This window comes from Theobroma umbraticum, unplaced genomic scaffold, assembly GCF_002168275.2.
Source record: "Theobroma umbraticum cultivar Fairchild unplaced genomic scaffold, ASM216827v3 scaffold_130.0, whole genome shotgun sequence".
In the NCBI taxonomy this organism is placed as follows: Eukaryota; Viridiplantae; Streptophyta; class Magnoliopsida; order Malvales; family Malvaceae; genus Theobroma; species Theobroma umbraticum.
Window position 1 is genome coordinate 3949717 of NW_018397264.1, and position 18944 is coordinate 3968660.

An 18944-nucleotide genomic window follows, 5' to 3' on the forward strand; every position below is an offset into this window, starting at 1 on the left:
GGGAGTTTAGGCAATGTGGGCATTTGGAGTTTGAGTGAGGAGTGTGGAGTGAGGTTGAGTACAAAGCAAAAATATAAAGTGCACTGCTTGACTGTCCAAGAAGCTAAAGACGCAAGCTTTTTCAGCCTTTACAACGTGAAAATGAAGAAAAGAACAACAAATAGTACTATAGTACTTGGTATTTCTTACCATATTGTGCTTGATTTGATTGATTATTGGTCTAACTCTAACTCTAATTTTCTACATATTGGAACATAGAATGTGTAATTTAATTGTCTATACATAATTTAGATGATAGTTAAATGGTACTTAATAGTATAATGTTCAATAATTTTTGTTGAAATTTAACTTTACATGGAAATCAAATAAAAAATATTAATTTTAATTTATTTTATATTAAAATTTAAATTTTTTGTAATATTGAATCAATACTAGTTGTTATTAATTTAAAAGTAAAATGATTAAAATTAATTTAAAATAAAAAATTTTATAATTTCAGAATAAATGAAGAATAATAAGGAGAATTAACTTAAGTCTACCAAACCAAAACCAAGATTTTATTCCCTAAAAATATGAAAAAAAAAAAACAAAAAACCATTTTTCCTTCTTTCTTGTTTGAAATTTTAGAAGAGCAATGATAACCTTACATGTAGGTACCAAAAGCCATCTCTCACAACAAACTAAACCACCACGTGGCATAACTCAAAGCGGACCCAAAGCACAAACAAACACCACCCTCTAAAACGCCACCACCACCATAGTCTCCTGACTTTCTGCACTCTCCATCTTCCTCCGATCGACAACTAAAGAAGAAGAAGATAAAATGACGGAGGCGGTGATAAGGAATAAGCCGGGAATGGCAAGCGTGAAGGACATGCCGATCCTCCAAGATGGGCCTCCACCGGGTGGTTTCGCCCCGGTCCGATACGCCCGCCGGATACCCAACAAGGGCCCGAGTGCTATGGCTATCTTTCTAGCTGCTTTTGGTGCCTTCTCTTATGGGATGTACCAGGTCGGCCAAGGCAACAAGATCCGCAGGTTTTCCCTTTTTTTTCTCTCTCGATAAACCCTTAAATTTCTCATCTTTTCTTGATTTTCTAATCTAGTGTTTTATTTATTTTCAAATTACACTGATTTTTTTGTTAAATATTAAGCTGTTTTCTTTTTACTGGGTTTTGATGGAATTGAAACCTTTTTTAGTTCATAAAAGGTAGGAGATTGGATTATATCTTGTTCTGTTGTCTAACTTATGTCTGGGTCTTTCTTTTTAGTTGTTTTTTGGAAGTTAAAGATGGAATTTTTTATTGTTGGCATTTGGATTTTGAATATCCTTTCAAATACAGCTGAAAACGTGGAGTATTATAGTGATTATTAGTTACATATTTGTGCCAGTGAGGGTCTGTTCTTTTCCAACCTAGTATCAAGTAATGGAACAGAGGATTGTAGGGGCGCTTATTATTTGATTGTTTCAGTATACGATTTTCTTTTACATTTATTTACACTGGTGATGGGGGAATAGGATGCAGTCGCTTTGGGGATTAAAACTGATAATTTGGAGGCAATTCGTTTGGGCTATCACTCTTTTAATTTGGTGTCCTTATCATGTATGATCTTGAGTAGCATCTTATCGGTTTTTGTTTAATAAATGGCTGTGTTGGGTCTGGATTCTTATGATTGGTAGTTGTTGGTTTTGACTTTTGATTATGCTATGTACAATAATTTGCTGATCAGGTTTAGCTGGTTATTTCAAATGGCTTTTTGCATGCAAACTATGAAATAGATGTGAATTACATGAATTGAAGTTGATATGAGGGAAAAAGCACAGACAAACTTGAGATACAACAGTTTGTTGACAGTGCTGTAATTTGGGCCTGACATATGGACAATGTATAACAATTTCAATAGCCAGCCTATGTGCTGAGTTTAGTTATTCCTTGCCTTTCACAGGGCCAAACAAGTAGTTAGTGAGTGAAGTAGGTGTTCTTTCATATATCCAAATCTTACATTTTGGTGTATCAAGACTGGCAATTGTGACAAGGATTGTAGAGATAAAACTAGTGTGTGCATTTTATGCAGAGGAGATTACCTTTGAACATGAGTCATTCAACATGATCTTGTTTTTGTGGGTTGATGATGATTTATTAATTCTATTGGTTTTTGTTGTCCAAGCATTTCTTCTAATGCTTAGTCTCCTGGGAATTGGTGTAAAATCATGAATGGTTAGTCAATTGTTCTGCGAAGGATTCATCTCTGGATTTATTGATTCTTAAAACCTTTTAATTTATGTTATTATTGTATCGAGCATAGAAACTTTTAAGGTGATTTTCTAACCGCATTATGCTACAGGTATAAATAGTGATGATATCAGCAATATATTAAATTGAATAATTGATCTCAAAGCTGTAGATTTGGTGGGGGTTCTGTATATCCTTTGTTGGCTTCTATTTATCTTAGACAGACTAGGAAATAAGGCTTCTAGATTGAAGCATGAACTATCTTTCTTTTCCCTTTTATGTTAAAGGGTCACAAACATGAAATTAATGCAATTATCCATTAGGTGCAAGATCTTATCTGGCTTTATCTTTTCTATGTTGAGATTTTTAGATTCTCTCTGCATTGTTAATTTGTAATAAAGTGATGTAATCAAAGTTGCATGCAAAAAAAGTTGAAAAATTTCGGGTCCTTTTTGTTTTGAGGATATGCTTTTGATTTACTGGTCTGATTTATTTGATTAAGATAAATAGTTTAACTATCATAGCATGGGATAATAAAGGCAGGATAAAACTTGATACTTCAAGCTGCATTCCATCTTTGTACACCTTTCTTTGATCATAGGTTGGTTGCATCTTTTGCACTTACCAAGCAATCCCTATTGTCAGAGGGAAGATGTTGTGCAAAAGGTGGTAAATTTTATGTACTTGGTGCAAGATTTTGGCTAATAGGATAGTCTACTATCATGCTTCCCTAAAAATTGATTGCTTTTCTCGTCATTTGTAGTATGCTTTTCTGAAATATGTGTTTCAAATTAAATAAACAGATTGAAAGTTGTGTTGCTTATTGATTTTGATTTTAGATATCCCATAGATTGGTCCTGGTTTATTTCCATTATTTTTGGTCATGCTTTAGTTTATCTTATGGGAAAACTAAATTTAATACATAGGCCAAAATCCAAATACCACTTTTTTTGTTTCTCTTGTTCCATTTTCATTATTGAAAATGTTAACATTTTGTAGAGCACTGAAGGAAGAAAAGTATGCTGCACGACGAGCAATATTGCCAGTGCTTCAAGCTGAAGAAGATGAAAGGTATTTTAACTATTCATACTACCTTATTAATTTCCCTGCTGAAATTTGTGAGTAACACCTTGCTTGCTTGCTTTCTGTCTTTAGATTTGTCAAAGAGTGGAAGAAGTATCTTGAGTATGAGGCTGAAGTGATGAAGGATGTGCCAGGTTGGAAAGTAGGTGAAAGTGTATACAATTCTGGGAGATGGATGCCCCCTGCAACTGGAGAGCTGCGTCCTGAAGTTTGGTGATACCTTTTTGTCAACCATGCTAGCTTTTTATGTTGCTTGGTGTTTTGCACATTAAGAGAAATAAAAGATTTGAACAGAAACTTATTTCTGTATGGAGAGTATTACCAGATATGATCATTATTTGTTTGCCCCCAACCTCTTCTTCCCATAACCTGAAAATGTGTAAGGAAGACTCTTTGTAACCAACTTATTTTCATGAAAATACTGCCATTGCCAGCTAAGTTTAGTAGGAAAGACATTCTATTTGGTGGGTAAGGTTTCAGTTCTTAATGTTTACCTAATAAAAGATTAACTTTTCGGAAGATCTTGACAATTCTTTTTACTGTTACAATACTATTTATGCTTTTATTACTGCTTTATCATGCAAATAGCAATAAGTTCAATAGGCATGTGATTCGAGTAGCTCATTATTGGTCAGTTGCATTCACCTGCCAATCGAAATGAGACTTAATTTCCATTCACTTGTTCAAACTTGTAATTATAAGAAATTGACTCCACTTTGTAAAATCCAAAAATCTTGAGGTCAAATTCAAAAGTTTTCCCCGATCACTTTAAAAGGAAAAAGATATTTTGACCTAATGGTTTTGGTTTTAACCATTAGCACGGTTTGTCAATCATTTAAAAAAAACTTAATAGTACATAAACATCTTAAACACAAATTCTCTCTTTGAAAAAAAAAAATTTACTCATCTTTTTTCTCTTCTAAAAATTTTAATAAAAAAATTTTGATATGCACTTTTTTAAATCTTCATCTTGATGATTTTTCTCCTGTTCTCTTCTGTTTTTTTTTTCTTTTTCTTTAGCTCTTCTAACTAAAAGAATTTTGATTTGAAAAGAAAAAATTAAATGCAAAGAAATTGATTATATTTCTTAACCACTTTCATTAAATTTGAAATATCCATCATAGAATAAAAATTTTACCTTTAATTCATTCTACTCAATAAAACAAATCCCCAAACGGTAGGAAAATTTAAAAATGTGATGAAAATAGATTTTACTTCAAAAAAGAAGTTTACGATTTTCAATTTCAAATTTCCAAGGTATTCAAATCAAATTTCTTTTTAAGATTTTTTTTTTGATAAAGATTTTTAGAAGAAAGATGAGTAGATGTTTTGAAATAATAATATAAAGACTATTTGTGTTTTAAAATAAGAGAGACGGTTTGATATTTACTTTAAATGGAATAAACATAGAATAATTATTTATACAAAATAAATGACAAGGTTCATAAGTTACATTCACATTTAAGATTAAGATTACATTTTTTTTAACATGTGCTTTACCATTTTTCCTTTTTTACTTCCTTAAGAATACACGTGGTGTATTATCTAGTGTCATTACTTCATTACTTAAAATTTATACTCTCTACTCAACTATATTGTCATTCTCTTAATATCTCATAAATCGTCATTTAACTACTTTTTCATAACAAGCCCGTTCTTTCATAATTAAACATATTCTTCCAACTATTTTTAAAAAAGTGACTTTTGCTCAATATAAATATGAGAATCTTCAAAATTAAGAAGTAATAAAAAATTATTGAAAACCCAACAGAGATTATTCTGAAAGTTCTTTCAAAATTTCTCTAAACATTCTTTTTATTCAACCTTTTCCATTTACCTTAATCTGTTGCTTTCTCCACCTTTTTTTCATCCCTCATCATCAGCCACCAAAGTACTTATGTTTTAAAATTGCTCCAGTCTTCTTTTTTATTGCCTCTAGCATATTTTGATTCATTTATTACAACACCTCATCTCTCTCCTTACCCAAAAAACCCTTTACCGAAATATATATATATATATATATATATAATCTCTTAGGATCTCTAGGTCCATTGTTATCATTTAGATGATGATACCTTCATCATCGGTCTCAATTTTACGCCAATTGTCCTCTAGAACTAATCCCTTGTGAGGCCAAAATGTAGGATTTCAGGTTTGTATAGCTCAAGATTACAAATTCTTTTAGAATTAGGAATAGAGGTATTACAAAAAGAGAGAACCGAGTACTTGTTTAACAAGGAATCGGTCCCCGCACATCAAAGAAAGGGAAAAACAATTTTGGGTTTTATATTAGAAAATAAAAACAAAAACTGAATTTATCCAAATTAACCAAGTTTGATGATTCAACTTGCCATGGAAGGAAACCTTCAGCTTGGGTGGAGAGAATATAATTTTGCCCAATGTATATTTATAGTATCTTTAGCATTGAATCACTTGTGCTAGCAAGTATTTGTAGTGTGATCACCTGCGTTATAGGCAAATATCTATTTTTATTATATATTTTTAAATAATAAATGTGTATATATTATTACTAATATTTATAATATATAAAATTTAGAATATAAATAATTGAAATTTTGTATTTTTACTTTATAATTAATATAATATTATTAACATTGAAAATTTTATCAATTATAATACCTCAATATCACAATAACACTCTTATATCTAAAAAAGTGAACCTTTTTTTTTTTCCTTTTTTGTAATAATAACAATAACTAAAAGAGCCAATTTGGCATAAAAAATCCATGAAACAGTTTCAATCCTCAACAGTCCTCTTGGAAACTATTCCCAATTTCAATTTCTATGTATCCTAGGTATTCAAACTTATATTTGGAAAGAGCTTTAGTCATAATATAAACAATCCCAGAATTTCAACTGCAATGTATACATACATACATATATATATATATATATATATATATATATATGTCATATGTGCCCTAAAGCAAGAAGCCTTGCTATCTTTGAATATTTTCGAGCATTGTTTCAGAGTAATTAGACACACTTAGTTGGGTGAAAAAAAAAATCTTAATAAAAAAAAACCCTATAAGAAATTTTGTTATGCATTTTCTCAAATCTCCATTTTGATGATTTTTCTTTTTCTTTCTTTGGATTTTTTTCTTTTTCTCATAACTTTAACTCTTTTAAATAAAAGAATTTTGATTTGAGAAAAAAAAGAAATAGGAAGAAATTTATAATATTTCTTAATCATTTTCATTAAATTTGAAATATTCATCATTGAATAAAAATTTTACATTTAATTCTTTCTTTTCAATGAAATTTTTTTTCAAACTGTCGGAGAAATAAAAGGTGTGATGAGAATAGATTTTACAACAAATCAAAATTCCTTTTTAAGATTTTTTTATCAATATTTTTGAAAGAGAGATGAGCATATATTTTTTGAAAAATAATATAAGGGGCATCTGTATTTTAAAATATTTATGTAGTATTGAATTCTAATTTTTTTAATTGTTGATTAACATTTTTAATGGTAAAAAAGAGTCAAAAGTATCATTTTTAAAAAAAAAAGGGATAGTTTTGAAATTTACCCTAAATTTGAGAGAATATAATTATTGTATAATATATAACTAGGAATTCAAGTTGTTTCTAATTTTCCATTGTTTTGAAGGAATAGAAGTGTACGGTAGAAGTTGACATTGATGTGTGTCCAAAAAAAGAAAAAAGATATCTTCCCATTATTATTTACGATCTCCCCTTTAATGAATTAAATATTTGGACTATTTTGTCATTAACATTTAGGATCTCCCCTATAATGAATTTAACTTAGGATTAAAAAAGGAAAACGAAAAGACTATGGCCTATTATTACTTGCTAATAATTAGCATTTGAGAGAATTAGAGCCATTTTTGCAGCATAAACCTTTAAACCACTGATTGAGAAAAATGCTGTGATTTTGGTGGAGTTCACCGGTTCCACACATGGCAAGTCCTTTTGTCCTCTTTTCTCATGTATTCTTTCTCTTTCCAAAGGTGTAAACGTACAGAGACCTTTCCATTTATGGCTCCTTCAAATTCTTCATATAAATTCTGTCATATGTTACTTTCATCTTCACCCAAAAAAACCCAAAACCAAAAAGGCCACCATTAACCATAGTCGCGGTCATGTCACATCAAGTCCGAGGAGCTGGCTTCTTTCTGATTTTCATCCTGGTGATATCCATGGCTCAACCAGGATTATGTTTCTACTGGAATTGGAAATTCCATGTTCACTTGCTGAACCGGTTGAGCAGCAATGCTCACCCTCTAATGGTTCATGTCAGGTCGGGAGACGATGACCTCGGGGAGCATGCTGTTTGGAGAGACGGTGATTTTCAGTTCCATTTCAAGCTCAACTTCTGGGAAACCACTCTTTTCTATTGTGACTTCACATATGGTAACAAGCACAAGAGGTTTGATATATTTGTAGATGGTGATTATAAATCTGAAAGCTGTGTGTGCAATAAGCCCCACAAAACTGTTTATTGGAGGGTCGAAGATGATGGTTTTTACCGCAGCTGTGATGATCAAAAGTATGTGAAGGTGCATGACTGGTATAACTCGTGAATGACCATCATGCACCATGCAAACAATGTTTAGCCTAAGAATAAGGTCCAAAACGTTTAGCCTTTTATATTTGGTAATGCAAAGTCTTAAATATTTATACATGTTCTCCTTTGGAATGACTGTCTTTCAGCTATCAATTGGGCTCATTTTGGTACAGTTTACCTCTTCATTTCCAGCAAAATTAAAGCGATTTGTTAGACAAGGAATTTCATTTTGCTTCTTAATTAGTTCCCTTATTTACAAGCTATAATTAAGTAAAATCTTGTGTTTTCCATGACACTAAAAATTTCAAAGAACAATGACCAAATGTCTAAAATTTGCAATCAGAAAAAGCTATATATATATATATATATAATATGAAAAGTTTAAGCAAAGAAAAATTTTACATTGTTGGTGTATACATGTTAGGCTAACTAATTCTCTTTGTATTTTTTAGGTATTATGCCATTAGAATTTGATTTCATGCTAAGCTATTATTTATAGTTTTATACAATTAATTGCATAAAATATAGGGAAATGTTAACCGTGTCTACATATAATTTACCATGAAATTAAATCCATGTAAGTTTATTCATTGTCATAGTTTTTTTTTTTTATATAATTTGCAAGTTAAGATTAGTATATGTAATGTCAAAGTAGGCTAATTAAAAACTAAGGGTTTATATTTTGATATATCATCAGTGTATAGAATATTAATATTTTTTTTTAAAAAAAATGTAAAATATCATACCTGCAAAACTATAAGGAAATTGTTTCTGGAAGGACAATGTGGATGGGATTTATTTTAGCAACAATAATTGAAATCGAGAGGAAAGGGTTAGCTGGTAATTATGTATATCAATGATTAACAAAATTATGTTATAGCCATGATTTTCAAATTTCATTTCATTTGTTTTTTTAAAGTTTATATTTGATATTCTATTGGTGTATAAATATTACATATTAGCAATGAATCAATATTATGATTTTGTTAATAAAATTAAAAGTTATAGACCTTAAAAGTAAGTACTCATAATTTTAAAAAATTTAATTTAAACGATTTTCAAATTTTTATCATTACACATTCGAAGACGATGGCTATAACAATTTTATTAATCATATATATATATATAAAAATCATAACCAGCTAAACCTTTCCTGCCAATTTTGATCATTGTCGCTAAAATAAATGGCATCCCCATTGGCTTTCCAGGAACAATTTCCTGTAGCTTTGCAGGTATGATCTTCTTCGCTTCTCTGGAAAACACTGATAGGAGTTATTCAACAACTTTTGAGCCCCATGTAAAGCTGCAAATGAAATGAGTTTTGGTTATAAAGCTATTGATGAACTTAAACTTAAATTCTTGGTCCTTCCACAGGGTGTGTTCTCCAAGATCATCCCTGGTGGAAATGGCAACGAATGATCCAAGGCAGAGCATTGTTTGCAAAGCCATTCACAATGTGAACTTTGAACCTGAAACGAAACAGTGGTTTTTCTTCTGCTTTAAGAGCTAATGACGTTTGAAGAATGCAAAATGCAATGCAATGAAAAAGGATGCAATGGAAGAGTTAATTTGATAATGTCTTTTCCATGACTTAATTTGTTGGTTAAGATGGGAAAATATGTGATATAATAAGAATGGGCAACAACAATAACATCTAAAGTTATTAAAATCAATTTCCAAACTGACTATAACATAGGTTTTATTAGTGGTTTAGATCCTCTAAACATTGAGATTATTCTCGGTATTGATAAACATCACTACCAGGCAAACCTTTTCACCCAGTTTTGATCATTGTTGCTAAAATAAATCCCATCTTCTTCTGCTTTCCAGAAGCAATTCCCTGTAGCTCTGCATGTGATAGTTTCAGCATCGTTCTTGAAAACACTGATATCATCCAATGACTTGGAGCCCCAGTTAAAGTCGCAAGCAAAATGAGTTGTCTTAAGAAAGTGTACAATGAATTGAAATCGAAATTCTTGGTCCTTCCAAAGAGTATGCTCTCCAAGGTCGTCGTCCCGTGAGCGGCAATGAATGATCAATGGCTTAGCATTGTCTGCAAAGCCATTGAGTATGTGAACCTTGTACCTTAAACGAACCATGACTTTATCTACTTCTGCAGCAGAAGCTGGTAGTGTTTGGAAACTGCAGCCTGCAAGAAAAAGCATGCAAAGGAAAGGAGCTAGAGCACTGTAAGACATGATTTGATTTGCTTTGCTTGCAAACTTATGTCAATTTGTTAATGGGAATTTTTGACTGCTTTTTGTGTGTGTTTTTTTTAAGCTGAAGATGAGAGGATTTATATGATTGAACAAGAACAACTTGAGAACTCAAAAAGAGTAAAAAAGTTTGTATATGTTAAGCCAGAGTAATACTTAGTTGGCAAAGGGCTGTATTTACTCTTTGTTTATGGATGGTTGACTAGGATTTTTTTATGTGACTTCCTGTTTTGGTGAAATATTAATGAGCAAACTATCAGTTATAGGAGATATCATCCTATTTTCCTTATGATAAATGTTAATGTATGTTTAATTAAGGCTTGCATGAATTTTTTAATGAATAATAAGAAAACAATTACTTTTTTGAATAGAGCCAAATGTCTTCAAGTTTCACATTTATTGGGTGGTGAGTTTTGGCCATTGTCCATAATTAATAATTATTATCATTTCTTTTTTGTGAGATGGAATTTTGGTTTTTATTTGATTAGTAGTTAGCCATTTATGTTGAGAATGGAAGGTATAATTATCCATCCTATGGGCCTTGGTTCCATTTCAGAACAGCAGAAAAACACGCCTGTTCAATCCTTTAGCTTAATTAAAAATGGCTATTTCCATTAAGAAATGAAAATTTGAAGGAGAATGGGAAAAATGAAATTACATTTAGGTTTGCATGACGAATTATCAAATTTCTGTTCTAATGGGGAGAGAATAAAGATGAGAATTACTGGAAAAACTGCATATATTGTAGTCAATATGTACATGAGAATCAGAGTGGAAAACACAGGTATAGACTATAATAACCCTAATGATGTAACTAATTCTATGTCTAGCATACCTATAAACAAGGAAGCAAATACCGTAAGCAGCAACCATAGCTAAGTATCATATATACTGCTACATACAGCACTTTTACAAGCAAAAAAGAAGATAGATCCAGTTCACCCTAAATCACCTACCAAATGCTTGAGGAGAGATATTTACACAAGGTGAAAGTAAAGGCCCTGTCCCACCTTTCTTGTCAGCATCCGGAACACTGGTGTAGCAGTAGAGGCAATTAGACATTTCCCAGCTCCAGTCCTGATTTCTAGAAACAAACATTCGGGGCCATCTGTTTATCCTAACATAATGCACCCTGATCTTTCCTTCACCAACAATACTAGTTACAACAGAATAACAGCATTCATGTCCACCCCAGACCTTGTCACCAGGATCTGCAGTTTGACTCCCATCTGCATGGAAGTAGCGGCGCATGAGAGGACCGGTGCCCTTCCAATAGGGATCAAGATTTCGCCAATATTCTGGAGCAGCCTGAGAGCAAAATGATATTGGTCAGATTTTAATCAATTTGGGTCATGAGAAAGGACTGTGTTTGGGCCTCACGCAGATTACAATATGAAAACATACATTAATATGAGGTTCAAAAATTAGTCAGGAATTCTGTCAACTGAGAGACAGTTGTTGGGGTATAGCATGAAATCAGTAAAGGTCTTCCAATTAGCACTTGCAACAAAATATGATGAGAATTGCAGGAAGCATTAAGGAATCATATTACATTCAGCAACAACATCTTATGAAAGCAGTAGCAAGAAACAAAGGGAAGGGAAATTCTTGTGACAACTTCAACTAATCAAACCTTCTACCACTAATGCATTTCTGGAGTATGAAGATCAAACAGTTCTGACTCTTGCTGAAATACGATAATGTAGCACATACCTTGTTAAAATGAAACTCCCATACATGATCACACAGATCATCCTTCATGATACGAGTCTGATCAAAGAATAACAAGATACAATCAGTGTCAATAGTGCCCCAAAGCACAACATTTGAATAAGTGTAAGTCAATGTCCAAGCATGCATATTTTTATGTGTGAAAGCGTCCATGGTATTCTTTGTACTACTTGAGAGGATAGGATTTATTAACTCACACGTTTGCCGTCCATGACAGATATTGAATAAGCGGCAAGCTTGGATAGTCCCCGGGCTTGGGATGCACGAGGTATGTGTGCCTTCCCATGCCACAATTCCTCACACTAAGAAAGCAAAGAAAGTTCTAGTAAATCTTTTTTGCAACATCTCCTTCAAATTGAAACTGCCACATTACATAATAGTTAAAAGTAGAAACAAATATAATGTTGCTTCACCACCGCAACACGCATGCCTCACCAGTGAAACTTGAATTTCAATAATTGAAGAAGGATTCAGATCATAGTTAAAGTCAATGAGAAATTGTGCAGTCAAAACATGAAATACAAAATACAGTAAATCCTGGTACAGTCTTCCTCATAAAGCAATGCTATGCGAAACTCATCAAATGATAAATAATAATCATTATGGTAATACCCAGATGCTGAAAGGCAATTAGCCAAGTAAGCTTCATTTTAATATAAAATAAAATTAGCTATGGCAGGTATTCATATGATACACTGGTTTAGATAAATTGCAAGCCAAAAAGCTGCATTGATTCAAAGGATGACATCTAAAGTCAGTGCAATCTCTTAGGATATCAAAAGTTATCAACTAAAAACAAAAACAATAAAATAAAACACCAACTAGCATGCTGTTAAAACTTTCAAGGATTAATCCAAAGACATGAGGCCATTAAAATCTTAACCTTACCATACTCAAGACATCATGATCTGTCTAGGCTAGCTACTTACCTTTTTCTTGAGCTATGCAATGCAGGTACATCCTACTCTAGGTCCTGTTAAGTGTTAGTCAATAATAATCTCATTTTATACAGAAAAAACTGAAAGGTTAATTTGTGAATAAGGAGACAGAAGAAACATACACAAGACAAAAGTCTTCATTGAGAATAACCTTCATTCCTTGTTTGCTGGTTGGAGACAGTAATTCACTACCCTTGTCTTTCTATTTTCATAGATGTGTTCTACTTTCATATTGTATGAGAATAACCTTAATTCAATTGTTAATAGAGTAGACAACATTCATGCAAAGAGAATTTGCTAGCATTCATTTTTGGCTTGTTTAGGTTAAGCTTCTCACACACAGATGATTAAGAACACTCAACGGTCCTAAATGACCTATTAACATTCTTAATTCGATTCTATTTCACCATATCCTCAATCACAATGTTCACCAGTGTCCAGATACTCCATAGGTCTCTAACTACTTTTGAACAACAGTGATTTTGTCATCCACATGTTATGGCTTAGTAAAAGTAACAAGTCACTACTTCCTGGCGCTATGCAGCGGAATGCCAAACAGATTCAAGAAATTCAATCTGTCGCAACCCATTGTACGCAGCTAGACATCAGTTGTTATGATCCATATCAACTCCTTCATTCCTCTACATAAGCACTTCGGCTGCTTTTTCCTTGGAAAATGCTAGTAAACCATGTTGATTAGCTGCCACCAGAGTGGCAAGATATAAGGTAACTTCCAAATTTTAGGCATTGATCCCTTTTTCAAGCACGTTATGACCAACCTAAAGTTGTAAATTATTCCACATGATGTCATTTGTTGTGCATTATGGAAAATCACATTGCAAATTTCCTCCACAGCTCCATCATCCTTGGAACAACCAATCATGTGCAACAAAATATGAGATTGTTCTCGCACATTTTTTATAACTTGCACAAAATTTTGTCTTTCATTTTCTTCATGACACTAATAAACATTACAATATGAGGTGTCTCAAACTGATAAGTGCTTCCTTATCTGCTGCAGGTAGTTAGGTAAATTACCTTTGAATATCTTATTTCCTGTAATTGCATTGCATGATCCAGATCAAAAAATGCTGAATATCTCAACTTGAACCAAAAGTCGCTAACTTCTACAAATTTGATCTAAACAGCTTTCTATTCTTATCCCCACTTTCCCCCTTTAAACTAAAATTCAAAAGAGGAAATTAACTAATAAAATGATAACTAAGAATGTACACAAAACTGTGAATGATAGTACCTTTCAAATACATTTAGCAACCACGAAGTACAATTGCCTCCAGATATGGAATAACCAAATAGGCATGAAGGAAAAACATGATCATAAACAAGATTATACGAGTCTTAAAGCTAAATTATCAACCAGTAGCTAAGCAGAAGAATAATTACAAAACAGAGCAACAGAACCAACATTACAACGATAACCCAACATAAAAGCGAGCAAAAATACAAATAGAAAACAAGTAAATGTATTTCAATTCAAACATATCATTGAAAAACAACATCCAAAACTCTACTTAATGGATGCAAAACTAAACCCCAGCTACACAAGCTAAAACCCAATTCCTAAAATTCAACAAAAAATGAATGAAGTTTACAACCTAATCCACATGCAATCAATTAACTAAATTCCCAAAACACCAAACCAGAAACTGAATTCAGAAACACCAAACCTTGGAGTCCCAGAGCCTATCACTGGAAGCCACACCGTGCCAAGCACGTGAAACAAGGAGAGACAGTGCCACGCTGCGTGCGTCCAGGCTGCTTAGTATCATCACCATCATGTCCCTTCCAAAAACCTCCAGTGGGTCCCTTGCTACAACCTCTTCTCCCTCATTTCCTTGTTCTTGTTTCTGATCTTCTGGGTCATTTTCTTCATTCCTTTTCCTCTTTCTTTTCTTCTTCAACCTCCTTTCTCCTCCCTCTTCGCCCATAACACTCCAGGGCTTTTCTTCAGTCTCCATACAAAAGAGTGAAAGCTTCGTGGGATGGAGTTAAAAGAGCAATGGGGTGTTCTGTTTTCTTGTGAGAGATTCAAAGAATGGTGAAAGGTAAAGGAAGAAGCATGTGAATCAGGCAACGTACATGCAATCGTGGGTGATGATATCACTTAAACTTGGATTCTATTGTTGACACGTGGACGATAGATTGTCCGGATTCAGGGCCAGTTTTGTGGGACCCAATGTTTACGTGGCAAACATCCGAATCTTAGCGCACGATGAATTAAGAACTTTGGGTCTTTCACTTTAGTCCTTTTTTTCTTCTTTTCTATTTTAATTTTAATATAATTTATATGTAAATATAACCTTTATGATTATTTTCTAAATTTTGTAAATTTATTGATAAATTTGAAATATTTATATGAATTTGTGAATTATAAATTCATTTTCTTGTAATTCTTGCCTATAATTTCACATATATAGATATATTGAATCTTCAATAATTTTGACATAATAAATGTATTTTATACTCACAATTCAGATAATAAAGAAATAAAAAATTTTGTATGAGTTCATTTTTGGGGTGATATTGAATACTTTGTTCGGTAAATATTTAAATAAAATTAAAGATAAAATTGATATTAATTAATAAATATATATTGATAATAGATGAAAATTAATTAAAAGTTTTTTACCAAAAAAATTAACTGAAATGAAAACAAAAATGCTATAGAATATACTAAAGATCCAAGTATTTTTTTAATTGTTTTGTCAATTTTTTATATTTGTTTCAAATTAATTAAACATAAAAAGGCAATAGAGAGAATGTAATATATATATATATATATATTATTTTTTTCACATATACTTTTTCTTTTTTACTATTAATTTTTTTTATTAAAATGTTGAAATGTTAAAAGAATTACGAACCCAATTCCGTATAAAGAACTAGGGTTTAACGTCAGTGAAAATGAAAGAAATTGGACGGAGTTAAATGTTTACAAGTCGTTATAAAAATTCTTGAAGGGTTTAACGTCAAGCAAAGCGAAGCAACTTTGAGGAAGATTTCAAGCAAAGATAATGAAGAGGTAAAAACAGAAGGAAAATGAGTAGGAAGTGTAGGATTTGGTGGCCGAAGCAGCTCTCTTCAACCCAACAACTTTCTTCCAATCTTCTTTTTGGCTGGTTCGTATCTTGCTCTTCGGATTCTCTTGACATTGTGGTCGCTTTTGCTTCGAATCACGAGTCATCTGCCAATCGGCAATCTCCTCTCCAGGTAGAGCAGTGATCTTGATCTCATTTTCGTTTAAAAGATTTTATGTATGAATTATAATTGTTTAGGGAAAAGGGTACTTGGAAATTAATGAAAGAAACTTAATTCTTGTGTTTATCAGTCTTGCTGAGCTTGTAATACTCCATGTAAAGCACTCATTTTCCATTCGCTTGTTTGTGTATGAATTATACTTACTTGGGAAATACGTTACTTGAAATTCAAAGAAAAAAAATTGCTTCTTGTGTTTTTGAACCGTTATCTGCTGAGCTTGTTATAATGCTGTAGCTTGGTTTGGTAAGTGGAAAGGGTTTTAATTTGGGACTTTCTTTCACAATGTTGGATATTTCTTGTCAACAGGAGATCCTCCATTCTATTAATGGTAATATGCATGAATCTCTTCAAGATAAATCGAAGTTTTCTTTGTTGGGTCAGTATAGAGCTTGTCTCAGCAGTGGCCATGTGTTTTGCAATGGAGTGGAAGAGGATGATCTGAGAAAGTCCTCTGCTCACCACTTAGATGGAATCAGCAGATGTTGTGGACAATGGAGCTGTGGATGCATCAAACTTGATAGCTTATTAGACGAGTGTAAACAGATGTCTATGGAAAGCGATTACTGGATTGAGCTGGCATATGATTCTCTTCATGTTCAGGCCAGGGATATTCATTGGATTCCTAAATTGCATCGTATTCGTTGGAATGGGGAAACAGTGTCTCGATGTGATGTCCATGTATGTAAGTCAGATTGCTCCTGCTGTTTGGTTTGTCTTTAAGTTGTATTTCTTCATGGCACTTAATCTTTGCTTTTCTGTCTGTACAAATTCAGGTTATAGTCTATGAAACTCCAACATATGGTAAGCACCATTTTTCATTGAGATTCTGGAATTCTTCTGAGCATGGGAAAACTTCTCTTAAGAAGCCTCAGTGGGTTGATGAACTTCACCAAAAGCAGCCTTTAAATGACTTGGTAATATAGTTCACAACTACCTTTTGTTGGAATTAGGCCAGTTTTTTTTTTGTTTCTTCTTTTTTTTTTTTAATTTATATATTTTTTTAAAGCAGGATACTGTCATTTTGGCAATCAACAGTGCTGCTGCCGCTAAGAAATTTTTTGAGAAACATGATGGCAAGAGAGCCAGTGCTAATATTCCTATTATTTGGATGTAATCTATCCTAACTATGCTTTGTCGTTTGCTTTTGCCATGCCTCTATCAGCATTTTCTGATGTATCATTATGTGACTTTGCAGGTTTTGTGCCTTCATGTGGCATTTATTGGCCATGTCAATGGCATCATTGTCTACTCTTTTCTATATTTTTCTTCAGTTTTCTCATTGTTTTTTGAATTTTGGACCACAATCATGGGTATGTGCTGCGTCAGCAAAGGCATTTAGCAATACCTGGATAAATATTCGAATTCGTTGTTGTCAGATCTTATATTGGCCTATCTTTCTTCAGGACAATGATCTCAGGTGGCAAGTCTTTCGAATATATATGAATTCATTTATTGATATATCAAGTTCTCAGTCTGGATTGAACTGAGGAAGTTTTCAGAATAGTGCCCCTTTATGCCTCTCCTCATCATCCTGATTTTTATTGATGTTTTCTTTTAGGTCTCAATCAAGCGTGGAATGTGCAGAAAAAGTTGCATTACATAAGCATTCCATGTGGTCAAGTTTGGTTGTTGATATCCTTTTGGGAAACTTGATTGGTTTGACACTCTTATTTCACGCAGAATCTGTCTGTTTGTGGGTTTCAAAGTTTGCCAGTGACTTTACAAATGAGTTGCTGCGGTCGGGTTGTGTGTGGTTGATGGGTGTCCCTGCCGGTTTCAAGTTGAACATTGAATTGGCTGGAGTTCTTGGCATGATATCTCTTAATACGATTCAAATTTGGTCTACCCTTTGGATGTTTGCGGGTTCCCTCTTCATTTATTTCATCAAAGGACTTGCTGTATTGGCAATTGTTTTTGGGGTGACAATACCAGCTGCTTTGGTCATAGACATGATTACGATAGCAACATTACATGTGTCAACACTTCATTGGTTAATCTCAATTCTCTATTCACAGCAGTTACATGCACTCGCAGCTTTGTGGCGTCTTTTCAGGTACCACTTCAGCATTTCTCATTTAGGGTTTGATTGGCTCCTGCAATCCTGTCGTTACTATAAACTAAAATCATTTTTACTGCGTTGCGTATAATGCAAGTATCGTAGTCCCATCAATGTCATAATGGATCACTGCTACCATGTAGTAGAACCAGTTAAGAGGCTGATTTGAGGCTTTTTCTTTTTCATTGAAGTTGTATTAATCTGACCTTGAATGACTTTGGCATCTGCTGAAGGCAGTGTTTTTGTACATAGGGGTGCGGCAAAAACTGAGAAATTAAATAGAAAAGCATAAGCATATTAATAGCTCATTGTAGGTCCTAATAAACATTGATCTCTACATCTGATAATGCTGAAATATGGCTGTCATAAGATGTCATGGATGGTATTAGAGAGAGTGGGGAAAAAAAGATCTTGTGAGGATTTTCTTTTCGTGTTTCGAAGAACATAATATTGCCTGCTATATTCTATCTCAATCAAAGTGTTTTATAATGTCAATTTTTTTAGAATCCCATTTCAATGTAAAATTCTGGTTGCTTGGAAGAAGGGATCCAATGCTCTTAAAAGGCTAGCATTTTTCTTCTTTACATCCCTAATTAATATCATTATTTTGTTTTGTGTCTGTCATATCCCAACAGCTTTTAGCTGATAGAATTTAAAAGGCATACAATTTTTTTTTTTAATTAGAATTAAACTATGCCATGCCATATATCAGATATCAATGAATTAATTTTTATGTTGAAAGCTGTTCTAAGAGCTGCTGTACTGTTGGCAGGGGACGAAAGTGGAATCCTCTTCGTCAAAGATTAGATAGCTTTGACTACACTGTGAAACAACATGTTGTTGGATCTCTTTTATTTA

At 32.9% G+C, this 18944-nt stretch overlaps 5 protein-coding genes across 5 annotated transcripts; 3 read left to right on the top strand and 2 right to left on the bottom strand.

The window, feature by feature from the left end:
• Positions 1-684: 684 nt before the first annotated feature.
• Positions 685-3836, top strand: LOC110421299 (GRIM-19 protein). The gene is made up of 3 exons (XM_021434864.2): positions 685-1038; positions 3234-3305; positions 3390-3836. The coding sequence occupies exons 1-3, from the start codon at positions 824-826 to the stop codon at positions 3532-3534; spliced, it is 432 nt and encodes a 143-aa protein (XP_021290539.1). The 5' UTR covers positions 685-823; the 3' UTR covers positions 3535-3836.
• Positions 3837-7441: 3605 nt separating this feature from the next.
• Positions 7442-7882, top strand: LOC110421447 (S-protein homolog 5-like). Its single transcript, XM_021435050.1, has one exon. It carries the CDS (start codon positions 7442-7444, stop codon positions 7880-7882), a length of 441 nt encoding a protein of 146 aa, XP_021290725.1.
• Positions 7883-9623: 1741 nt separating this feature from the next.
• LOC110421450 (S-protein homolog 24-like) lies at positions 9624-10064 on the bottom strand. Its single transcript, XM_021435052.1, has one exon. The coding sequence runs from the start codon at positions 10062-10064 to the stop codon at positions 9624-9626; it is 441 nt and encodes a 146-aa protein (XP_021290727.1).
• Positions 10065-10803: 739 nt separating this feature from the next.
• LOC110421844 (uncharacterized) lies at positions 10804-14846 on the bottom strand. The gene is made up of 4 exons (XM_021435532.2): positions 14440-14846; positions 12011-12115; positions 11796-11852; positions 10804-11390 (listed from the first exon to the last, which is right to left on the bottom strand). Exons 1-4 carry the CDS (start codon positions 14728-14730, stop codon positions 11031-11033), a joined length of 813 nt encoding a protein of 270 aa, XP_021291207.1. The 5' UTR covers positions 14731-14846; the 3' UTR covers positions 10804-11030.
• An 822-nt stretch (positions 14847-15668) lies between these two features.
• LOC110421451 (N-acetylglucosaminyl transferase component family protein / Gpi1 family protein) lies at positions 15669-18940 on the top strand (the record flags this gene model as incomplete). Its single annotated transcript, XM_021435053.1, has 7 exons — positions 15669-15982; positions 16337-16708; positions 16804-16944; positions 17040-17140; positions 17226-17447; positions 17589-18083; positions 18859-18940. Coding segments are annotated over exons 1-7 (1584 nt in total), but the record flags the coding sequence as incomplete, so codon positions are not given.
• Between the last annotated feature and the right edge of the window lie 4 nt (positions 18941-18944).

What these genes read in the sequence shown, in the direction of transcription:
- LOC110421299 (XM_021434864.2), top strand. Translation starts at nt 824, where the DNA reads ATGACGGAGGCGGTGATAAGGAATAAGCCGGGAATGGCAAGCGTGAAG. An exon ending in CAAGGCAACAAGATCCGCAG is followed by an intron (nt 1,039 to 3,233) that starts GTTTTCCCTTTT and finishes AACATTTTGTAG; the next exon opens with AGCACTGAAGGAAGAAAAGT. An exon ending in CAAGCTGAAGAAGATGAAAG is followed by an intron (nt 3,306 to 3,389) that starts GTATTTTAACTA and finishes TTCTGTCTTTAG; the next exon opens with ATTTGTCAAAGAGTGGAAGA.
- LOC110421447 (XM_021435050.1), top strand. Translation starts at nt 7,442, where the DNA reads ATGTCACATCAAGTCCGAGGAGCTGGCTTCTTTCTGATTTTCATCCTG.
- LOC110421450 (XM_021435052.1), bottom strand. Translation starts at nt 10,064, where the DNA reads ATGTCTTACAGTGCTCTAGCTCCTTTCCTTTGCATGCTTTTTCTTGCA.
- LOC110421844 (XM_021435532.2), bottom strand. Translation starts at nt 14,730, where the DNA reads ATGGAGACTGAAGAAAAGCCCTGGAGTGTTATGGGCGAAGAGGGAGGA. An exon ending in ATAGGCTCTGGGACTCCAAG is followed by an intron (nt 12,116 to 14,439) that starts GTTTGGTGTTTC and finishes TTGCTTTCTTAG; the next exon opens with TGTGAGGAATTGTGGCATGG. An exon ending in CTGTCATGGACGGCAAACGT is followed by an intron (nt 11,853 to 12,010) that starts GTGAGTTAATAA and finishes TTCTTTGATCAG; the next exon opens with ACTCGTATCATGAAGGATGA.